Source organism: Ranitomeya variabilis, chromosome 5, assembly GCF_051348905.1.
Source record: "Ranitomeya variabilis isolate aRanVar5 chromosome 5, aRanVar5.hap1, whole genome shotgun sequence".
Classification (NCBI taxonomy): domain Eukaryota; kingdom Metazoa; phylum Chordata; class Amphibia; order Anura; family Dendrobatidae; genus Ranitomeya; species Ranitomeya variabilis.
The window spans coordinates 656,268,818-656,289,554 of NC_135236.1; the positions used below are offsets into that span (position 1 = coordinate 656,268,818).

The 20,737-nt window shown below is 50.0% G+C and overlaps 1 protein-coding gene across 1 annotated transcript in view; it reads left to right on the forward strand.

The window, feature by feature from the left end:
* The window catches only part of POLR3B (RNA polymerase III subunit B), a 113,932-nt gene that overhangs the window by 24,223 nt on the left and 68,972 nt on the right, over positions 1 to 20,737 (forward strand). The window contains exons 10-16 of the mRNA XM_077266462.1: positions 2,430 to 2,552; positions 3,796 to 3,915; positions 4,913 to 5,047; positions 9,077 to 9,238; positions 9,900 to 10,100; positions 10,228 to 10,390; positions 11,994 to 12,147. Coding sequence (XP_077122577.1) covers positions 2,430 to 2,552; positions 3,796 to 3,915; positions 4,913 to 5,047; positions 9,077 to 9,238; positions 9,900 to 10,100; positions 10,228 to 10,390; positions 11,994 to 12,147 — 1,058 coding nt within the window. The remainder of the gene's footprint in view (positions 1 to 2,429; positions 2,553 to 3,795; positions 3,916 to 4,912; positions 5,048 to 9,076; positions 9,239 to 9,899; positions 10,101 to 10,227; positions 10,391 to 11,993; positions 12,148 to 20,737) is intronic.

Here is a 20,737-nt window from a genome sequence, read left to right on the forward strand (position 1 = left end):
TGGCTGCTCCCGATTATGTTTGCTACACATGGGGAGATGGCAGCTTATTTCATTTGTTGTTTTTTTTATTATTACTGTAGACATTCCCTTTAAATCTTTTTGTGCGTTGTATACTGTCATTATAAAATGACATTCCATCTTTTTTTAAGTAGAAAAAGCACTTCTTGGTTAATGGTGTCCCAAAGGTGACGTGAACGCGCTCTTACTGGGCAAGAAACTGATATTGATTGCTTATCCTAAGGCTAGGGTCACACAACCGTATGTTTTCCTATCCGAAAAAAATGGCCTGATTATAACGGCCGCCCTCTGGGTCCCGCCCCTGGCCGCGCTCTGGGTCCCGCCCCTGGCCGCGCTCTGGGTCCCGCCCCTGGCCGCGCTCTGGGTCCCGCCCCTGGCCGCGCTCTGGGTCCCGCCCCTGGCCGCGCTCTGGGTCCCGCCCCTGGCCGCGCTCTGGGTCCCGCCCCTGGCCGCGCTCTGGGTCCCGCCCCTGGCCGCGCTCTGGGTCCCGCCCCTGGCCGCGCTCTGGGTCCCGCCCCTGGCCGCGCTCTGGGTCCCGCCCCTGGCCGCGCTCTGGGTCCCGCCCCTGGCCGCGCTCTGGGTCCCGCCCCTGGCCGCGCTCTGGGTCCCGCCCCTGGCCGCGCTCTGGGTCCCGCCCCTGGCCGCGCTCTGGGTCCCGCCCCTGGCCGCGCTCTGGGTCCCGCCCCTGGCCGCGCTCTGGGTCCCGCCCCTGGCCGCGCTCTGGGTCCCGCCCCTGGCCGCGCTCTGGGTCCCGCCCCTGGCCGCGCTCTGGGTCCCGCCCCTGGCCGCGCTCTGGGTCCCGCCCCTGGCCGCGCTCTGGGTCCCGCCCCTGGCCGCGCTCTGGGTCCCGCCCCTGGCCGCGCTCTGGGTCCCGCCCCTGGCCGCGCCCTGGGTCCCGCCCCTGGCCGCGCCCTGGGTCCCGCCCCTGGCCGCGCCCTGGGTCCCGCCCCTGGCCGCGCCCTGGGTCCCGCCCCTGGCCGCGCCCTGGGTCCCGCCCCTGGCCGCGCCCTGGGTCCCGCCCCTGGCCGCGCCCTGGGTCCCGCCCCTGGCCGCGCCCTGGGTCCCGCCCCTGGCCGCGCCCTGGGTCCCGCCCCTGGCCGCGCCCTGGGTCCCGCCCCTGGCCGCGCCTTGGGTCCCGCCCCTGGCCGCGCCTTGGGTCCCGCCCCTGGCCGCGCCTTGGGTCCCGCCCCTGGCCGCGCCCTGGGTCCCGCCCCTGGCCGCGCCCTGGGTCGACTCTGGATCCCACCCTGACTAAAGTGGAATCCATTTTTCTCAGAGGTGGAGAATTAGACAAAATCTTATATTTATTTTTTTATACATCAGAGTGCGGTCCAACTTTTTTCACAGACGCATAGACTTGACCTGATAATTATTTTATGCTGTTATTTATTTCTTCGGACCACTTGTTTCGAGGAAAAAAAAATCGAACACTTGCACAGCCTCATTTCATAACATTGATCAGAGTGCGATGAAAACATTGGAAACTAAAGTTGTTTGCACTAGCCCTAAGGATAGATCATTAATATTTTATGCCTGGGAAACCCCTTTAAGGACAGACCGTTAATTTCAAAGGCTTCATAACCTACTAGGCCTCATTTATCAAAGCTGTTTAACAGTAACACTGTGTGTTGCTCCTAGCAACCAATCAGAGCTTGGGTGTTATTTCCTAAACTGCTTTGACAAAATGAAAGCTGAGTTTTGATTGGTTGCAGGGGGAAACAGACAGTTTTACAATGGCAGTATGGATAAATTATGCCCACTGAATTTTAGGCCCTAACTCTTGGTTGCTATGGGTAACAAAGAGAGTTTATCCGTCAGGACACCAGTAAATTAATTAATTTGCCATCCGTTAATACTACAGTTACTCGTAATGCGGAATTTGAGTGGAAGCGGTGGAGGTACGGTTTTGTCATAGCGATGTGTAGGTTTGTTCCGGATGAACATGGGAATGGGGGCACCCAAACATGGCACCTCCTCTAGATCACGTCATCAGCCAAGCTTATCGGCCACATCATTCATTTCTGTACCTAATATTTGGTGCAATCACCTCCCCCAACAACAGGCAAAATTCCAAAGATGTCCGCCAGGTTCTGGTGAACGACAAACATTTTTTTCTATTACTTTGTTTTGTTTATTTTTTTACTACCACACTTATGTTCACATGCCGCAGTATTTAACCTCCCGCACTAAAACTGATAGCAAATCGCTTTTAATGGCTCCCACTATTGTGTGGCCGCCTCTGCCAGATGGCCGGGGTCTTACAAGAGTCAAACAAGTGCCTGAAAACGATTCCATCAAGCGGCGCGGCATTCACATAAGCAAATGTCACTAAATGATCATCCCCCCCCCCCCCCAAAAAAAAAAAAAAAAAAAACCCCAAAACTATACATTTTCTTTTTTAAATCTGATAGGCGATGGGTGTCGAAAGTGACCAAGAAATTGTCCAAATGATCGGAACGGAGGAGCACGTGATGGCGGCTTTTGGGCCAAGCTTGGAGGAGTGCCAGAAAGCTCAGATCTTCACCCAGCTGCAGGTGGGATTTTTTTTTTTTATGTATGTTATGTTTGATTCTTTTTTTTTTTTTGCTTTTTTTTTTTTTTTTTTTTTTTTTTTTTTTTTTATATTTACGTCTTTATTTCACTTTATGCTGTTGGTATGCAGCCCGCAATACAAAGCCTAACAAGGTAGAGAGAGAGAAGCTCAATTACAAGGCTTTTACGTTGGGCTTAACACTAAATAAAGTTTTATTGTTTTTATTTTTTTACGCTTTTGATGTGACCCAGTTGAATAGCCTGAACATACTACATGTGTTTCCAGTTATAGCATTTATTTATTTTTTTTTCATCATTTTAGATGCAGAAATTTGTGTTTTGAGACATTTGACTTTGAATGATTTAATTTCTTTTTTGACAATTTGTCTTGGATAAAGTTTTCGACTTTTACAATTTTGTTACCCCCCCCCAGTTTTCCGGACTATTGAAATGTCCTATTTGACGCTTTAAAAATATATATAAAAAAAAACTGTAATCCCTCTCCCCCCAAAAACTTTACAAACGTCTATCTAAGGGGTGTCCCATTAGGACAGACCGTGTCCTTATGCCATATGATAGATTCCTAATTAGCCAGGGAAGAAGCGCGCGTCTTCTTTTAAAGGGTTTGGCAACTACTTGGTCAACTCCCTCTGAATCCCTATGTTTTCCCCTTGAAAAAAAAAAAAGACACCTATACTCTCCTTCAGTGCTGCCGAGGTTCCAGCGGTGTCGGCAGTGGATGTCCTGGGAATCGCGTGATATTGGCCACAGGGATGGCGTGACATAAGTGTCATGCAGTCTCCGGGAAAGTCTGTGTCAACACCGCTGGAACGGCGCCGGCACCGGAGGTTAGTATGGGTGATATTATTGTATAAGAGGGAAACCTATGGATTGCAAAGGGGTTGTCAGAGTAGTGGACAACCCCTTTAAAGGGATTTTCCATCTTGTTAGTACTTCCTCTCACACAGACCACACAATACTCCTGTTAAAATAAATATAACGTGGACTACCCCTTGAAGAACTTAATTAATTTATCTACTGACAGTCTTTGGTTCGAGCAAAGTTTGTCCAAGTGGAACAACAGCTTTAAATCTAGAGCAACATGGCTTCCATTTTTTTTCCTTTAAGAATGTAAAGTCAGGAGCACAGATGCAACTAATCCAAACACAGCTGGACTTTTTGTTTAATGGAGGAGGCAATATTTTACCCCTTCAATGACCAATGTCTTTTCCCCTTTTATTACAGGCTTTAAAGTATATTGGTAATAAAGTGAGAAGGCAGAGGATGTGGGGAGGAGGACCCAAAAAGTCCCGAGTGGATGAAGCTCGAGAGCTTCTGGCGTCGACCATACTGGCTCATGTGCCGGTAAGTAACCCAATACTGACTGATGGTTAGAGTACTATCTTATGGCTCTGTCAATTTTTACCTTTTTGGTTAATTTCTGGTTTAACATCCTTGAGAGTTTTCTCAAGATGGTAAGTTATCCTCTATTCAATGGATCCCTGGGTCGGATCCCCCCGCCAGCGATGTGGAGATCGGGCACGCTCACCTCTGCACAATTCATGGTCTATGGGACTGCTGGAGATGGTAGAGTACTGCCCGTGACCCCCAATGGTCAGTAAGTTATCCCCTATACTATGGTTAGGAATGACTTAATATCTTGGGGAAAACCCCTTTAATGTGAGGATAATGCTGTTTGTCCAACTTACCGAAAGCATAGCTACCAGGAGAAAGTAAACTGTATTTCTCCCAGGAGCCGCCGGCTTTCAGTCTTAGAGGTGTGCATGGAGCGGCTACAGTCACCCCTCACAGCATTGTGAGCTGTAGAGTCAAGCATGACCCCAACTTTTGATGGACATCTAGCTTTAAATAGATGTGCTGCAGAACGAGCTGTCAATCAACATATCGGGGGTTGTTTACAGTCGTGTGGTGATGTAGCCGCTCCAGGCACGCCTCTATGACTGAAAGCCGGCGGCTCCTAAGTAAACACAGAAGGCTCAGCGCCATAATCTGTTTTTAGGTCTTTGCATGAGGTTTTTTTGGGGTCATAATCTTTTTTTGATCAGGCAGAAAAAAATGGTGCCACGTTCCGTATTACTCAGATGTTCTCTTTCTATAACCATTTCTTCTACAGGAGAATATATAGGTAATATGAAGCCATATATATCGGCACATGGTGCACCGACAGCTATGTAATGTGGAGCCGCGGGAACTAGATGGCGCCTCTGCGCACAGCTCCATAGATACAGTATATTAAAGGAAAACTATCTGGGTTGTACTTTTGGATTTTGTGGGTTTAATGTAAAGATTGTGATCTTTGGTGACGGAGCTATAACTTTAGTCTTCTTCCTTTATTCCATAGGTGAAGGAATTCAACTTCAGGGCCAAGTGCATCTACACGGCGGTGATGGTCCGGAGAGTCATCTTGGCTCAAGGTGAAAATAAGGTCGACGATCGAGATTATTATGGGAACAAGAGGTTGGAGCTGGCAGGACAGGTAGAGTCCGTTCTATATATATTCAGGACATAGAAATAAATGGTGGAAGACACATAAAATAAATGGCTAGTAGAATTAACCTAGTGTTTCCCAAACTTCATAATGGAAGGGTTGGGCATGTTGGATTTCAACATGCCTGGTTGTTTGCGGCCTTAATGAGGTTTATCAATTGTATGCATTGCTTCTTGTCGTGGTGCAATACTATATGTAGTCCTAGCCACCCAGACTTATCCATCAGACGCCAGATAGAGAAGTTTGATCTGTCACTGGACAGATCACATTTCCTCTTCATCAGTGTCCAGTGGTGGTGGACTTACACCACTCCATCCGACGCTCGGCATTGTGCTTGGTGATGTAAGGCTGCATTCAGCTGCTCGGCCATGAAGCTCCAGGCAGAGCTCAGTGTTTATGCTGATGTTATACCAGAAGAGGTCTGGAGACTGCATTTATGGAGTCAGCAAGAGCGTTGGTGACTTTTCTGCCCTCTGCTCTTCAGTGCTCGGCATCCCACTCTGTAACGTTACGGGGTCTCCACTTCATGGCTGAGTTGCTGCGGTTCCTTCGGCTCCTTAATAATATGACTCACAGGTGACTGGGGAGGATTTAGGAGAGAAGAAATATCATGAACCGACTTGTTACCTGGTGACTTTTATTACACGTTAGTATCAGTGAGCTCTGCACCACCGGCCATTCTGTCACATCAAAGCAGACAACATGATGAAGGGCCTGATGTTGTGCAATGGGGGCAAAGGGCTGGATGTTATACACCAAGTAGGGGCATGAGGGTCCGATGTTATATACCGAGGGGGACAAGATGATATACACCAGGGGTCGAATGTTATACACCGAGGTAGGTTGAGGGGACAGATGTTATGCACTGGGGGTAGGACGAGGGATCAAATGTTATACATGGGAGGGTAGGATGAGGGATCAAATGTTATACACGGGGAGTAGGGCGAGGGATCAAATGTTATACACCGGGGTAGGATGAGGGATCAAATGTTATACACCGAGGTAGGTTGCGGGGACAGATGTTATACACTGGGGGTAGGACGAGGGATCAAATTTTATACACGGGGGGGGGTAGGGCGAGGGATCAAATGTTATACACGGGAGGGTAGGACGAGGGAACAAATGTTATACACGGGGGGGGGTAGGATGAGGGATCAAATGTTATACACGGGGGGAGTAGGGCGAGGGATCAAATGTTGTACACCGGGGTAGGGTGAGGGATCAAATGTTATACACTGGGGTAGGGTGAGGGATCAGATGTTATACACCAGGGAGAGGCCCAATGTTATTCACCAGAGTGTGATGGGGGGTCCAATTTTATATATCAAGGGGCCAGATGTTATACACTGAGTTAGGGGGAGGGGACGGATGTTATACACCGGGAGTAGGGCGAGGGATCGGATTGGATACAATGAGAGCAGGGCAAGGGGCCAGATGTTATACACTGGGGGCAAGAGGACTGAATGAATAACTTGAATTCAATGAGTAAAACGTCTGCCCAATACTTTTGCCCTTATAGTTTATGCTTGGAGCAGGAGCCCAGTATGGGGGGGGTCACTCCAAACTAAATAAGAATATACAAAATATATTCATAGGATTCATAGGAATCGGTCCATATTTGTAAATCTCACCTTTTAAAATCACTGCCTCTTGATTGACAGTGATATTTCCGGGTTAATGGACTGACGAGAAGCTTCTTTGCCATACATGCTCACATCCGGTTTGCTCTACTCAACTACATATCTCCATGCCTGACCAGTATCTTTTTAGAACTGCTGCGTGCTGGTGGAGTATGCACCCATTGTGCATGTGCATTCTGTGCCACGTTGGGCGGAGACATGGCTCAACAAGCAGAAAGGTCACAGTAAGATGTACACGTCCGGCCGCCAGTGCAGTGAATGTTGGGGGCCATGTTTCTAGCAGTTACAGCCAGTGCATGAGCTCTTTTTCTTTGCACCGGTTTTGATAAATCTCCACGACTGTCTATATAAATGTCAATTTTATTTTTTGCAAAATTTAAGTAAATAACTTGCATTTTATTTTAATTTTTTTTAATATTTTTTTTTACATTTTTGGGATCGACTCGATCATCTTTTTTTCGTGTTTATTTTCGAAAGTTTTCCTGCACAAATTTTCCTCATTCTTTGTATTTAATCTGAACCTGGCAGTGATTTCAGGAACATTTATTTATTTATTTATTTATTTTTTATTTTGGGCTGCTTCTCCAGTGAAATGTTCAGTTCATACTGTTGGAAAGAAAAGGAGGGCAAACAAACAGTCCTCAATGTGTTCAGATCACTGGAAGAGACGTCTCTTCCAACAATGGCGCGCGTAAGACTGTATTGTGTCTCCAAAGAAAGGAAAGAAAACGGAATGATGTGATTTTTCTGCTAATTTCACACCCCATGGGAAATAGAAGTATGAGACGGGCTCCAGCTTTAGATAACAGATGTGGACCCATAAGCCGAACCGGTTTTCTTTTTTTGTCACCAGAGGATTGGGGTAGGCCCTTCGCCAGCGGAGGTGTTAGCAAGACCTACCGATTGGAGACTTAATCTTTTCACCTTGCGTCTTCCCCCTTCTTAACGTGTTCATTATTTGTGAAGCGTTTCCCCGGTCCCTTTTGTCTCGCCGTATTTTTCTCTGTCTAATGCAGCTTGCTTTGTGAGGACGAGATATGGAGCAGGCCTCGAAATCCACCACCTTGCACGGCAAGGGATTTCTTCCTCGCGACAAAAGACCAGCGCATTGACTTCAGAGATTGCCTTAATCCCAGCTGTTCTGATAATGTAATTAGGGCCGCCTAATGTCTTTAATTCCGCAAACCGGTTTGTGTGAAAAGGAGAATTTGGCACTCTAAAAGCTTGCGCGCTAAATGGCAGTCTCAAGGCGCCTAATTAGAATTCTCTGACATTAAGCTAATTGGTGAAACTGTTGCTGCGGCTTAAATTCTTTCATATTTTCTAACCTCCCTCCTTCTTTTTTTTTTTTTTTATTATTGGCGTTTTATAAACTGTAAAGTCTCTTTTGATTAATGCAAATTGAAAAATTTTACCACTGTTAACCTTTGAAGTGCCAGAAAGGTCACTGTGCTGCTTCTTAAAGCTGCGCCAGGATGCTTAAAGGGAATCTAACATTAGGATCCACCCTCGTAAGCCGTCTATACGGACATGCTAGTCGCAGGAAGATGAATAAAATGATACCTTGATATCTGTGATCCGATGTCTTATTCCAAAGAAATCCACATTTTGATCGTAATATGTAAATTAGCTTTTAGGATCTATGGGCCGGACATAGATCTTCCTGAGAATCTGCCTCCAGAGCTTATTTTAAATAAGAGGGCGTTACCAGTGTGATCTTCCTGAGAATCTGCCTCCAGAGCTTATTTTAAATAAGAGGGCATTACCAGTGTGATCTTCCTGAGAATCTGCCTCCAGAGCTTATTTTAAATAAGAGGGCATTACCAGTGTGATCTTCCTGAGAATCTGCCTCCAGAGCTTATTTTAAATAAAAGAGGGCGTTACCAGTGTGACCTTCCTTAGAATCTGCCTCCAGAGCTTATGTTAAATAAGAGGGCGTTACCAGTGTGACCTTCCTTAGAATCTGCCTCCAGAGCTTATGTTAAATAAGAGGGCGTTACCAGTGTGATCTTCCTGAGAATCTGCCTCCAGAGCTTATTGTAAATAAGAGGGCATTACCAGTGTGAGACATATAATGACTGACACTGCTCTCCTGATCTACATGTCTCACACTGGTAACGCCCCCTTTTATTTAGAATCAGCTCTGGAGGCAGATTCTCGAGGAGATCTATGTCTGGCCCATAAATCTTAACAGGTACCCCCCCCCCACACACACTGATTGGTAACACAAATTGGCGTAGATGATCAGCTGAGGTTCACCTCTGCCTAACCTTCTATTCTCTGCTCCTCTCTCCAGGGACTAAATCTTTAAATCAGATTTTGGGGCTCCCCGGTACTAATGGCTTATGGTACTTTTTTTGATCTTTTTATATCACAGCTGCTCTCTCTGTTATTTGAAGACTTGTTCAAAAAGTTTAACTCTGAGATGAAGAAGATCGCCGACCAAGTCATCCCAAAGCAAAGAGCCGCACAGTTCGACGTGGTCAAACACATGCGCCAAGACCAGATCACCAATGGCATGGTTAATGCCATCTCTACGGTAAGCTGAGAGGACGGTTTAGAGACCTAGCTCTTAACTTTCCCTGAACATTTCAGGATCTTTACAGACCAGGTTATACTTAAACCTTTTACTTGACACTTACAGACCACTAATGGTCAAGTACCCGGTATGTTGTCGTACAGAGACTTCTCCTACAGTCAGGTCATCAGTGAATTACTCTTAGCCTTCTATTCCCTATACATTAAGGTTATACTTTTTTGGGCTCCTTAACTTTTAGGAAGCGATGACATTTTTATGAGGTTATGCCAGCTGCCTGAACCCTCCACAATAGTGCTCCCCACCACCAGATATGCTCTAAGCTGTGTTTTTCCTTTGCCCAGTGACCATGTCTGTAGTCTGTGACCACCAGGCCAGAATGTTTCAGTCTTTCTACTACTTACCAGCATCCTAAGCAGTAGCTTTGGCCTGACATGAGCATTGTTGAGCTGGGCGATTAACCAAGGAGGAGCCGGGGATGCCGACAGGTAAGAGGAGATTCTCGGGGCTCTGATCTGGTGACCTCAGACTACCGATGTGGACACTTGACCAGAGACCTCTGAGGGGGTTTCAAGTTTCTTGGCATAAAACATAAGTCACCCTTTGACCTTATTGGCCACACTGGATTGTCACAGGTTTGTTAACCTTTTTTCTTTCTATTTAGGGAAATTGGTCTTTGAAGAGATTTAAAATGGACCGTCAGGGTGTGACGCAGGTACTCTCGCGATTGTCCTTCATATCCGCCTTGGGAATGATGACGAGAATATCGTCCCAGTTTGAAAAGACGAGAAAAGTCAGCGGTCCTCGATCCCTACAGCCTTCGCAGTGGGGTATGCTGTGCCCGTCCGATACTCCTGAAGGAGAGGTAAACATATGCTGAGGATTGAAAATAACCGTTAGCCATGCTGGGGGTTGTAGTCCTATGACAGCTGTATTGGGCTGTTCAGCATTTACTCACTTCAGACGTGTTCTCCTTTTATTTTGTGTTTTAGGCTTGCGGTCTTGTGAAAAACCTTGCTCTAATGACGCATATCACAACAGATATGGAGGACGGGCCTATCATTAAATTGGCCGGTAATCTTGGAGTGGAAGATGTCAATCTGCTGTGTGGTGAAGAACTGGCCTACTCAAATATCTTCATCGTGTTCCTCAATGGTAATTTACATCCTAATTCGACCCATATAGAGTAGACCAAAAAGATTCCCAGGACCTCGATCCAGCAGCAACATGAGTAGTCCATGGCCTCCAGACCAGAGTCCTCCGAGCCTCCTACTGTTTTCTAGCATCCCTGCTGCCTCCACTGATTGAAAGGCCTGGCTCTGTACCTGCATAGTGTCAAGGAGGAGGTTGGCAGGACTCTGTCTGGGGGCCGCTGGACCGGGCTCCTGCAAAGTTTTTTTTTTTTTTTTTTTCCCTTGGCCTAATTCTAATTGTATACATATCAAATAGGGGCAGAGTGTTTAGGACATTAAGGATTAAAGATAGCCAGGAGTTCGAGAACATAATTAGTAACGGGGGGAATTCTCCTGGGCCTTTTACCGGAGGGGGAATTCTCCTGAGCCTTTTATCGGGGGGGAATTCTTTTGGGCCTTTTACCGGGGGGGGGGGGGGGGGGGGGGCAAGAAATTCTCCTGGGCCTTTTATCGGGGGGGGGGGGGGGGGGGAATTCTCCTGGGCCTTTTTTGGGGGGAGAATTCTCCTGGGCCTTTTATCGGGGGGGTCAAGCAATTCTCCTGGGCCTTTTACTGGGGGGGGGGGGGGAATTCTCCTGGCTCTTTTAGTGTGGGGGGGGGGGGGAATTCCCCTGGCCCTTTTTTGGGGGGAGAATTCTCCTGGGCCTTTTATCGGGGGGGTCAAGCAATTCTCCTGGGCCTTTTACTGGGGGGGGGGGGGGAATTCTCCTGGCTCTTTTAGTGGGGGGGGGGGAATTCCCCTGGCCCTTTTTTTTGGGGGGAATTCTCCTGGGCCTTTTACCGGGGGGGGAATCCTCTTGGGCCTTTTACTGGGGGGGGGATTTCTCCTGGGCTTTTTACCGGGGGGACTTTTTACTGGGGGGGGATTTCTCCTAGGCTTTTTACTGGGGGGGATTTCTCCTGGGCCTTTTACCAGGGGGGCAATCAATTCTCCTGGGCCTTTTACTGGTGGGGGAATTCTCCTCGGCCTTTTACCGGGGAGGGGGGGATTCTCCTCGATCTTTTACCGGGGGATTCTCCTGGGCCTTTTACTGGGGGGGAATTCTCTAGGACCCTTTACAGAGGGTGTTCTCCAGGACCTTTTACATGGGGGTGTTCTCCAGGACCTTTTACAAGTGGGGGTTTTCGAAGACCTTTTACAGGGGGATTCTCTGGGGCCTTTTACGGGGAAGGGGGTGTGGGGGGGGGGATTTCCAGGGCCTTTACCAGGCCTCTTTCCTATTACAGTACCTCTCCAGGAGAAGGGCTGTGCTATTTTGAACCGAGTCATTGCATAAATTGAGATTGGCTGCCAAGTGTCATAGGCAACCAAACCTTCGAAAATATAGTCCTAAATGGAGGCAGCACTCTAAAAAGTGAAAAATAGTTAGGTTTTAATAGCCCATTGTGGCAACGCTTCAGTTCATAGTAAGAAAGGTTTATACCATGAACCGAAACGTATCTGCAATGGACTATTAAAACCTAACTCTTTATGACTCTTTTTTTTCGACCGCTGCCTGAGTTTACTGTCTGTATCCTATTTATCTATGTCCTATAGAAGATTGTAATTTATTTTCCATCTTAAGGAAACATTCTTGGTGTTATTCGCGAGCACCAGAAGTTGGTGAACACGTTCCGATTAATGAGAAGAGCGGGCTACATCAACGAATTTGTGTCCATCTCCACCAACCTGTCGGACAGATGCGTGTACATCTCCTCTGATGGAGGCCGGCTCTGCAGGTAATTTTTAGACCTAAAGTATGACCACACAGTTACTACAGATGTGTACCTTTGGCCGAGTTCACACATTTTGGCCTCCGACTGGTGTTTTGAACTCCAGTCTTGATGGAGAGCGTTGGACTAAAAAGTACCAAATTCATAAATGATTAATTGCGTTACTCAGCAGCCGTGCGCCACCGTAAATATTACTTTAGGCAGGGGCTGGATTACATTTCTCCTAATTTATGCTACTTTTGTGATGTAAATTATGATTAGTATTTTGTCTGCATTCTGCAATGCCCCCTTCTCTGGTAAGCTGTGCCCACTTTTCAAAAAGTTGGGGGAACTAGCGTAAAAGCACCGAAAGTTACAACATGTTTTGCACAATTCCTGCTTAGCCAATCACTGACTGAGGATGGTCCTTTCTGTGGCTGTGATTGGCTGAGCCTGCACTTGCTCTCATTTACATTGCGTTAAGCCTGGGTCAGGAAGATGAAAAAAGTAGGGATCTGATAAGTGTCACAGTGAGACCTATGGGGAGACTGGTTGAGGGGTGAGTGTTGCTACTTTAGGGGTTTTTGTGTCTTTTATTTTAGTTAAAAGCAGTCTGAATCACTTAAAAAACAAACAAAAAAAAACAAACACAAAAAAAGTATGTGTATATATTACTGTATATTTCAGACTGTAAACCTCACCTTACCATAATATGCATCCCAGGTTTAGTAGCAACATTTTTCCTGTTAAGTAAAACTTCCCTGGCGGTGTAAAGTAGAGGAGTGACTCATTATCGCTAATTTTAATGTACAGAGTAGAATATGGAGGTAATAGATTGTTAGTGTTTCTCTGCAGTGTGTATTATACACACAGCTCTGCTACATATGCATATATAGACACAGCTCTGCTACATAGCCCCATATAGACACAGCTCTGCTACATAGCCCCATATAGATACAGCTCTGCTACATAGCCCCATATAGATACAGCTCTGCTACATAGCCCCATATAGATACAGCTCTGCTACATATGCACATATAGGCACAGCTCTGCTACATATGCACATATAGACACAGCTCTGCTACATAGCCCCATATAGACACAGCTCTGCTACATAGCCCCATATAGATACAGCTCTGCTACATATGCACAGACACAGCTCTGCTACATAGCCCCATATAGACACAACTCTGCTACATAGCCCCATATAGACACAGCTCTGCTACATAGCCCCATATAGATACAGCTCTGCTACATAGCCCCATATAGATACAGCTCTGCTACATAGCCCCATATAGATACAGCTCTGCTACATAGCCCCATATAGATACAGCTCTGCTACATAGCCCCATATAGATACAGCTCTGCTACATAGCCCCATATAGATACAGCTCTGCTACATAGCCCCATATAGACACAGCTCTGCTACATATGCACATATAGACACAGCTCTGCTACATAGCCCCATATAGACACAGCTCTGCTACATAGCCCCATATAGACACAACTCTGCTACATAGCCCCATATAGACACAGCTTTGCTACATAGCCCTATATAGATACAGCTCTGCTACATAGCCCCATATAGACACAGCTCTGCTACATAACCCCATATAGACACAGCTCTGCTACATTTGCACATAGACACAGCTCTGCCTCATAGGCACATGTAGACACAGCTCTGCTCCACAGCCCCATATAGACACAGCTCTGCTACATAGCCCCATATAGACACAGCTCTGCTACATAGCCCCATATAGACACAGCTCTGCTACATAGCCCCATATAGACACAGCTCTGCTACATAGCCCCATATAGACACAGCTCTGCTACATAGCCCCATATAGACACAGCTCTGCTACATAGCCCCATGTAGACACAGCTCTGCTACATAGCCCCATATAGACACAGCTCTGCTACATAGCCCCATAGAGATACAGCTCTGCTACATAGCCCCATAGAGACACAGCTCTGCTACATAGGCACATATAGACAGCTCTGCTACATAGGCACATGTAGACACACACAGCTCTGATACATATGCATGAGAACGACTATTAACTATTGGTACAATTTGCAAATGTAATTTTTAAATAGAGTGAATATTTCTTTGGAGCAGCTGGTTCTGAAAGGGATCGCTCAACTGGAAAATGTAACGCTCCTGCCTAAGGCAGCCGGGTGCACCTGGCGGAGGCCATCGGTCCCACAGACAGCAGATACAAGTTTATTACACTAAATAGAGCCATTTTGTATCAATAGAAGCCGTCGTCGGGCAGTAGCCAAACTACACGCACAATGCCCGTTACCTGCCAGCCCTCCACAACATGGCCGCCCCTGTATTGTCAGGTGTCCTGTATACCCCAATACTGTCTGACAGCTGAGGTCCCCCGAGTCTTCTACAGAACAGATCTTCTGCCGGTGGCCCGTAGACACCTGGGAATAGGAGCTGCTAATCTGTAGTTGGCCGATGACATCCCTGGAGGCCTCATGTTTATTTTTGCCAGTGCCAAAAAATTATTTTGCACATAGATTACTGGGGAATAAGGTTTGTTTTGTTCTTTATACATAAAATCCACTCAAACCTGTAGTATGGAGAAAGGGTAAATGAAACGCATGATGCACTAATAACCATCCTCTAGGTATCCTTATTCACACTGACATTTACATTGCATTCATGGCCCCATTTGGGGCTTCTGTCTAAATCACAGAAGAATGGAATTCATATGTTCCTTTGACAGACATTGAATTGAGCAAAGGCAAAAGAACAAAGTACAAATCTTCGGTTCCTTTTTCCTTCCATTTTGGAGGTGTCTATCATTTCAGATGGCACAATTCAGAATATCGGGGATTCACATGGAAGCCTTGCGTAACAGCTGAATGCAGTGTGAATGGGTCTGTACATCCTCCACCACCTCAGGGGACTGTCGTTATAGAGGATTGCCCCATGGCTGCGGCAGTTATGGCCACCACAGGGGCTCTCGGTCACCAGCTTTAGTATTCTGGGGCGCTGGTGTACCGACTATCTGAGAAGAACCCTAGAGATGCAAAAACATTGGGCAACCAAGAGGTGGTGGCCTCAAGTCAGGTGTAGTGTTCACAAGGACAAGGCTTTCCCGCTTGTATTAATGTGTGTGGGTATCATGGATGTGAGGACTTCATGTGTCCAGTAACAATGGTGGACACCAATTTCTAAGCTCATCAGGGCTTTCTTTAGCCATTTTGGGTCTAGTACACTAGAACCAGCAGTCCCTCTCCTGCCCCAAACTAATGGAGCTTAATGGAGGCCGGCTCTGCAGGTAATTATTAGACATAAAGGGGCCGCCAGGGCCGCTCACATCTGCAAAGGTGGTGAGGGACACTGATGACATTGCTGTGGGGGATGTCAGACAGGACATGTACATGATTAAAGGGAATCTGTCAGTCGGTTTTTGCTATTTAATCTGAGAACAGCAAGAGATCCTGACTCCAGGGATATGTCACTTATTAGGTTGTGTGCTGTAGTTTCAATACAATCAGTGTTTTATCAGCAGCAGATTATCACTGTCTGACTTTGTGTCAGGTGCAGGCCAGTCAGGCTAATCTGTGTGACCCCGCCCTCACTATTGATTTGCAGCTTGTACACAGGAAACTGCCAATGAGGAATGAGGACGGGGTTACACAGGGCTTAACATTCTGAGCACTGCTACTTAGACAGCAGAGAAAGCAGGGATTCTATCAAACCAAGCAGTCCGGTAAGTGATATATCTCTGGAATCAGGCTCTCTGTCCCTACATCATGCTGCTTTCAGATTCCATAATAAAAAAAAAATTTGCTAACAGATTCCCTTTAACAACAATCATGTATCTATATTATTCTAATAGGTGTAAAATTTAGCACAAATCCCTCCTGAGTACCTGCTTTACTTCCTATAGCCGATCTTGGTGAATGGACCAGTGTGGTAATTTCTGAGTGAGGCCCTAGTTGTGTCCCGGGCCCCATGGCTACTTCTTGCACCCTGTGACGCCTCTTTGGCCATGTTCCTATTTTCTTTCTCCTGTATTCTGCGTCGTCTCCAGTCTCTCAGGTAGTGTGTTATATAGGACCCCATTACAGAGCCCGACCCCCATAACATTAGTGATGTAACTTGGTCTCTGTGTATACAGCGCCCCCTATAGTCAGCCCCTGGTCCTGCAGCAGCTGCAGCCATGTATATAGCAGATGAGACACTTCATTATGTGCCGGATCAGCAGCCTGTAATATTGAGTGTCGGCGATCACTCTCATCATTGTCACTGTGCACACAAATAAAACACACGACACAATATATTATTTCTAATTTTTTTTTTATTGGAATAGCAATAAGCAACATTGTAATGAAAATATTACCGGCCCTTTAATAAATAAAAGGTCACAATGACTCTCAGGTCAGGCCCGATGGAGGCCACAGAACTTGCTGCGGACATTGCGGACCTGATGAGAACCACTGGACCCATAGATCCAGAGGAAGGCGAAGAAACCCCCCCTCAGGGGGGGAAAAAATTCCTTCCTGACCCCAATTCTGGCGATCGGATATCTCCCTGGATCTCGTCTGTCCTGCTGCATATTGCTGTATGTAATTATAAGCTCAGGAGAGCCGACCCTGGAAGGAAAGACATGCAGCCTGCTCACAGGAGCTCACAGTCTAGTACAGTGGGTGCTCTGCTCTTACAGACTAATATACAATATACCCTCCGCCAGCTAAAGACCCCCATACATATTAGATAAGATGGTGGACTCACTGATTTTGGAGGGAACATGCGCCCACCTCATGTACATGGGGGACCTTCCAACTTTCTCCCGACAGATGATGTCAGGGAAAGAAGGATCCGGCAGGTTGAATTTCAACATTTTTCGCTCAGAGATAAGTTGCCATTGACTCTTATTGGGGTCTGTTGGGTAATGCCAAGGTGTCCTTTGCATTACATTCAGCATTATTTTTGGTAAATATAATGGAGGCTCCAAATGGCCTCCAAAGTAGTGACTTGTGTCTGCGGACTTTAAGGGAGTTGTCCGGTCACTTGATAATGATGAGCTCTCCTTTTGAATAGAGGCTGATCTCCAGCACCCAGCAGCGGCCACTACACTGTGAATGAAGCTGTGCAGTCCAGTGTTCACCTCCGACCACCGTTGGGGCTAAACAGCTGATTTGTAGGCATGCCGAGTGTCGGACCCCCACTGATCTTACATTGATGACCAATTACAAGAATAGGTCAACAATATCTTGTGACCGGACGACCTCTTTAAGACTGATGAGTGGTAAAGGACAGGATGACTAGTAGGTAATAAATCATCCTTCCAATGTCTTGCAAATTCCTATAAGAGACACTTCCTTTAGTGCATATCACCTACTGCTCTGTATACTAAAGGAACACACAGGACTCCATACTGGATTTCCTGACCGCAGCAAAACTGCTGAAAACAGAGAACACTAACACTTTGCAAAGTTTTGTTACAAAATGCTATGGTTTGTGAACATCAATGCTAAGAATACCCAACAACTGAGACTCGTGGAGTACCAACTGTACCATCCCTGTAGGTATTAAAACATATGGATGTAATAGAGGGTGAGATCCAACTATTCTCTCCCTCTATTAGCCACAGTGACGAGCTAATACAAAGAGCAGATCGGGTTCTGGAAGACTCAGAACACCTATGTATTACATCACCCATCACCGGGGGCCTTGTAATACTGAATGACTCCTGGAGAGGACTCCTGTCTGGTGGGGTGGGCCGCCCACCTCGGGTCTAGCCTAGGTCTCTGGTGTGATGGGCCGCCCGCCTCACGTCTGGCCTCACGTCTGCTGTTGTGGGCCGCCTGCCTCGAGTCTGGCCTCGCGTCTGATGTGGTGGGCCGCCCGCCTCAGGTCTGGCCTCGCAACTGGTGTGGTGGGCTGCCCGCATCAAGTCTGGCCCCGCCTCTGGTGGGCCACCCGCCTCTGGTCTGGCCTCGCGTCTGGTGTGGTGGGCCGCTCACCTCGGGTCTGGCCTTGCATCTGGTGTGGTGGGCCGCCCGCCTTGGGTCTGGCCTCGCGTCTGATGTGGTGGGCCGCCCGCCTCGTGTCTGGCCTCTCGTGTAGTGTGGTGGGCCGCCCCACTCAGTTCTGGCCGCTCGTCTAGTGTGGTGGGCCGCCCGCCTCGGGTCTGACCTCTCATCTAGTGTGGTGGGCCGCCCGCCTCGGGTCTGGCCTCGAGTCTGGAGTGGTGAGCCGCCCGCCTCGGGTCTGGCCTCGCGACTGGTCTCGTCTCTGGTGTGCTGGGTCGCCCGCCTCGGTTCTGGCCTTGTGTCTGGTGTGGTGGGCCGCCCACCTCGGGTCTGGCCCCGCGTCTGGTAAACCACTTGTCTCGGGTCTAGCCTCACGTCTGGTGTGGTGGGCCGCCCACCTCTGGTCTGGCCTCACGTCTGGTGTCGTGGGCCGCTCACCTCGGATCTGGCCCTGCATCTGGTGAGCCGCCCGCCTCGGGTGTGGCCTCGTGTCTGGTGTGGTGGGCTGCCCACCTCGGGTCTGGCCTCGTGTCTGGTGTGGTGGGCCGCCCGCCTCGGGTCTGGCCTCTCGTCTGGTGTGGTGGGTCCGCCCGCCTCTGGTCTGGCCTCGCTTCTGGTGTGGTGGGCCGCTCTCCTCGGGTCTGGCCCTGCGTCTGGTGGGCTGCCAGCCTCGGGTCTGGCCTTGCATCTGCTGTGGTGGGCCACCCGCCTCGGTTCTGGCCTCGCTTCTGATGTGGTGGGCCGCCCTCCTCTGGTCTGGCCCTGCATCTGGTGGGCCGCCCGCCTCGAGTTTGGCCTCGTGTCTGGTGTGGTGGGCCGCCCGCCTCGGATCTGGCCTCGTGTCTGATGTGGTGGGCCGCCCGCCTCGGGTCTGGCCTCGTGTCTGGTGTGGTGGGCCGCCCACCTCGGGTCTGCCAGGCTACTTGTCTCGGGTCTAGCCTCGTGTCTGGTGTGGTGGGCTGCCAGCCTCGGGTCTGGCCTTGCATCTGGTGTGGTGGGCCGCTCACCTCGGGTCTGGCCTTGCATCTGGTGTGGTGGGCCACCCACCTCTGGTCTGGCCTCACGTCTGGTGTCGTGGGCCGCTCACCTCGGATCTGGCCCTGCATCTGGTGAGCCGCCCGCCTCGGGTGTGGCCTCGTGTCTGGTGTGGTGGGCCGCCCGCCTCGGGTCTGGCCTCGCTTCTGGTGTGGTGGGCCGCTCTCCTCGGGTCTGGCCCTGCGTCTGGTGGGCTGCCAGCCTCGGGTCTGGCCTTGCATCTGCTGTGGTGGGCCACCCGCCTCGGTTCTGGCCTCGCTTCTGATGTGGTGGGCCGCCCTCCTCTGGCCTGGCCCTGCATCTGGTGGGCCGCCCGCCTCGAGTTTGGCCTCGTGTCTGGTGTGGTGGGCCGCCCACCTCGGATCTGGCCTCGTGTCTGATGTGGTGGGCCGCCCGCCTCGGGTCTGGCCTCGTGTCTGGTGTGGTGGGCCGCCCGCCTCGGGTCTGGCCTCGTGTCTGGTGTGGTGGGCCGCCCGCCTCGGGTCTGGCCTCGCGTCTGGTGTGGTGGGCCGCCCGCCTCTGATCTGGCCTCGCGTCTGGTGTGGTGGACCGCTCACCTCGGATCTGGCCCTGCATCTGGTGGGCCGCCCGCCTCGGGTCTTGCCTTGTGTCTGGTGTGGTGGGCCACCCGCCTCTGGTCTGGCCTCCTGTCTGGTGTGGTGGGCCGCCCGCCTCGGGTCTGGCCTCGTGTCTGGTGTGGTGGGCCGCCCGCCTCTGGTCTGGCCTCGCTTCTGGTGTGGTGGGCCGCTCTCCTCGGGTCTGGCCCTGCGTCTGGTGGGCTGCCAGCCTCGGGTCTGGCCTTGCATCTGCTGTGGTGGGCCACCCGCCTCGGTTCTGGCCTCGCTTCTGATGTGGTGGGCCGCCCTCCTCTGGTCTGGCCCTGCATCTGGTGGGCCGCCCGCCTCGAGTCTGGCCTCGTGTCTGGTGTGGTGGGCCGCCCGCCTCGGGTCTGGCCTCGTGTCTGGTGTGGTGGGCCGCCCTCCTCGTGTCTGGCCTCGTGTCTGGTGTGGTGGGCCGCCCGCCTCGGGTTTGGCCTCGTGTCTGGTATGGTGGGCCGCCCGCCTCGGGTCTGGCCTTGTGTCTGGTGTGGTGGGCCGCCCGCCTCGGGTCTGGCCTCACGTCTGGTGTCGTGGGCCGCTCACCTCGGATCTGGCCCTGCATCTGGTGAGCCGCCCGCCTCGGGTGTGGCCTCGTGTCTGGTGTGGTAGGCTGCCCACCTCGGGTCTGGCCTTGTGTCTGGTGTGGTGGGCCGCCCGCCTCGGGTCTGGCCTCGTGTCTGGTGTGGTGGGCCGCCCTCCTCGTGTCTGGCCTCGTGTCTGGTGTGGTGGGCCGCCCGCCTCGGGTCTGGCCTCGTGTCTGGTGTGGTGGGCCGCCCTCCTCGTGTCTGGCCTCGTGTCTGGTGTGGTGGGCCGCCCGCCTCGGGTTTGGCCTCGTGTCTGGTATGGTGGGCCGCCCGCCTCGGGTCTGGCCTTGTGTCTGGTGTGGTGGGCCGCCCGCCTCGGGTCTGGCCTCACGTCTGGTGTCGTGGGCCGCTCACCTCGGATCTGGCCCTGCATCTGGTGAGCCGCCCGCCTCGGGTGTG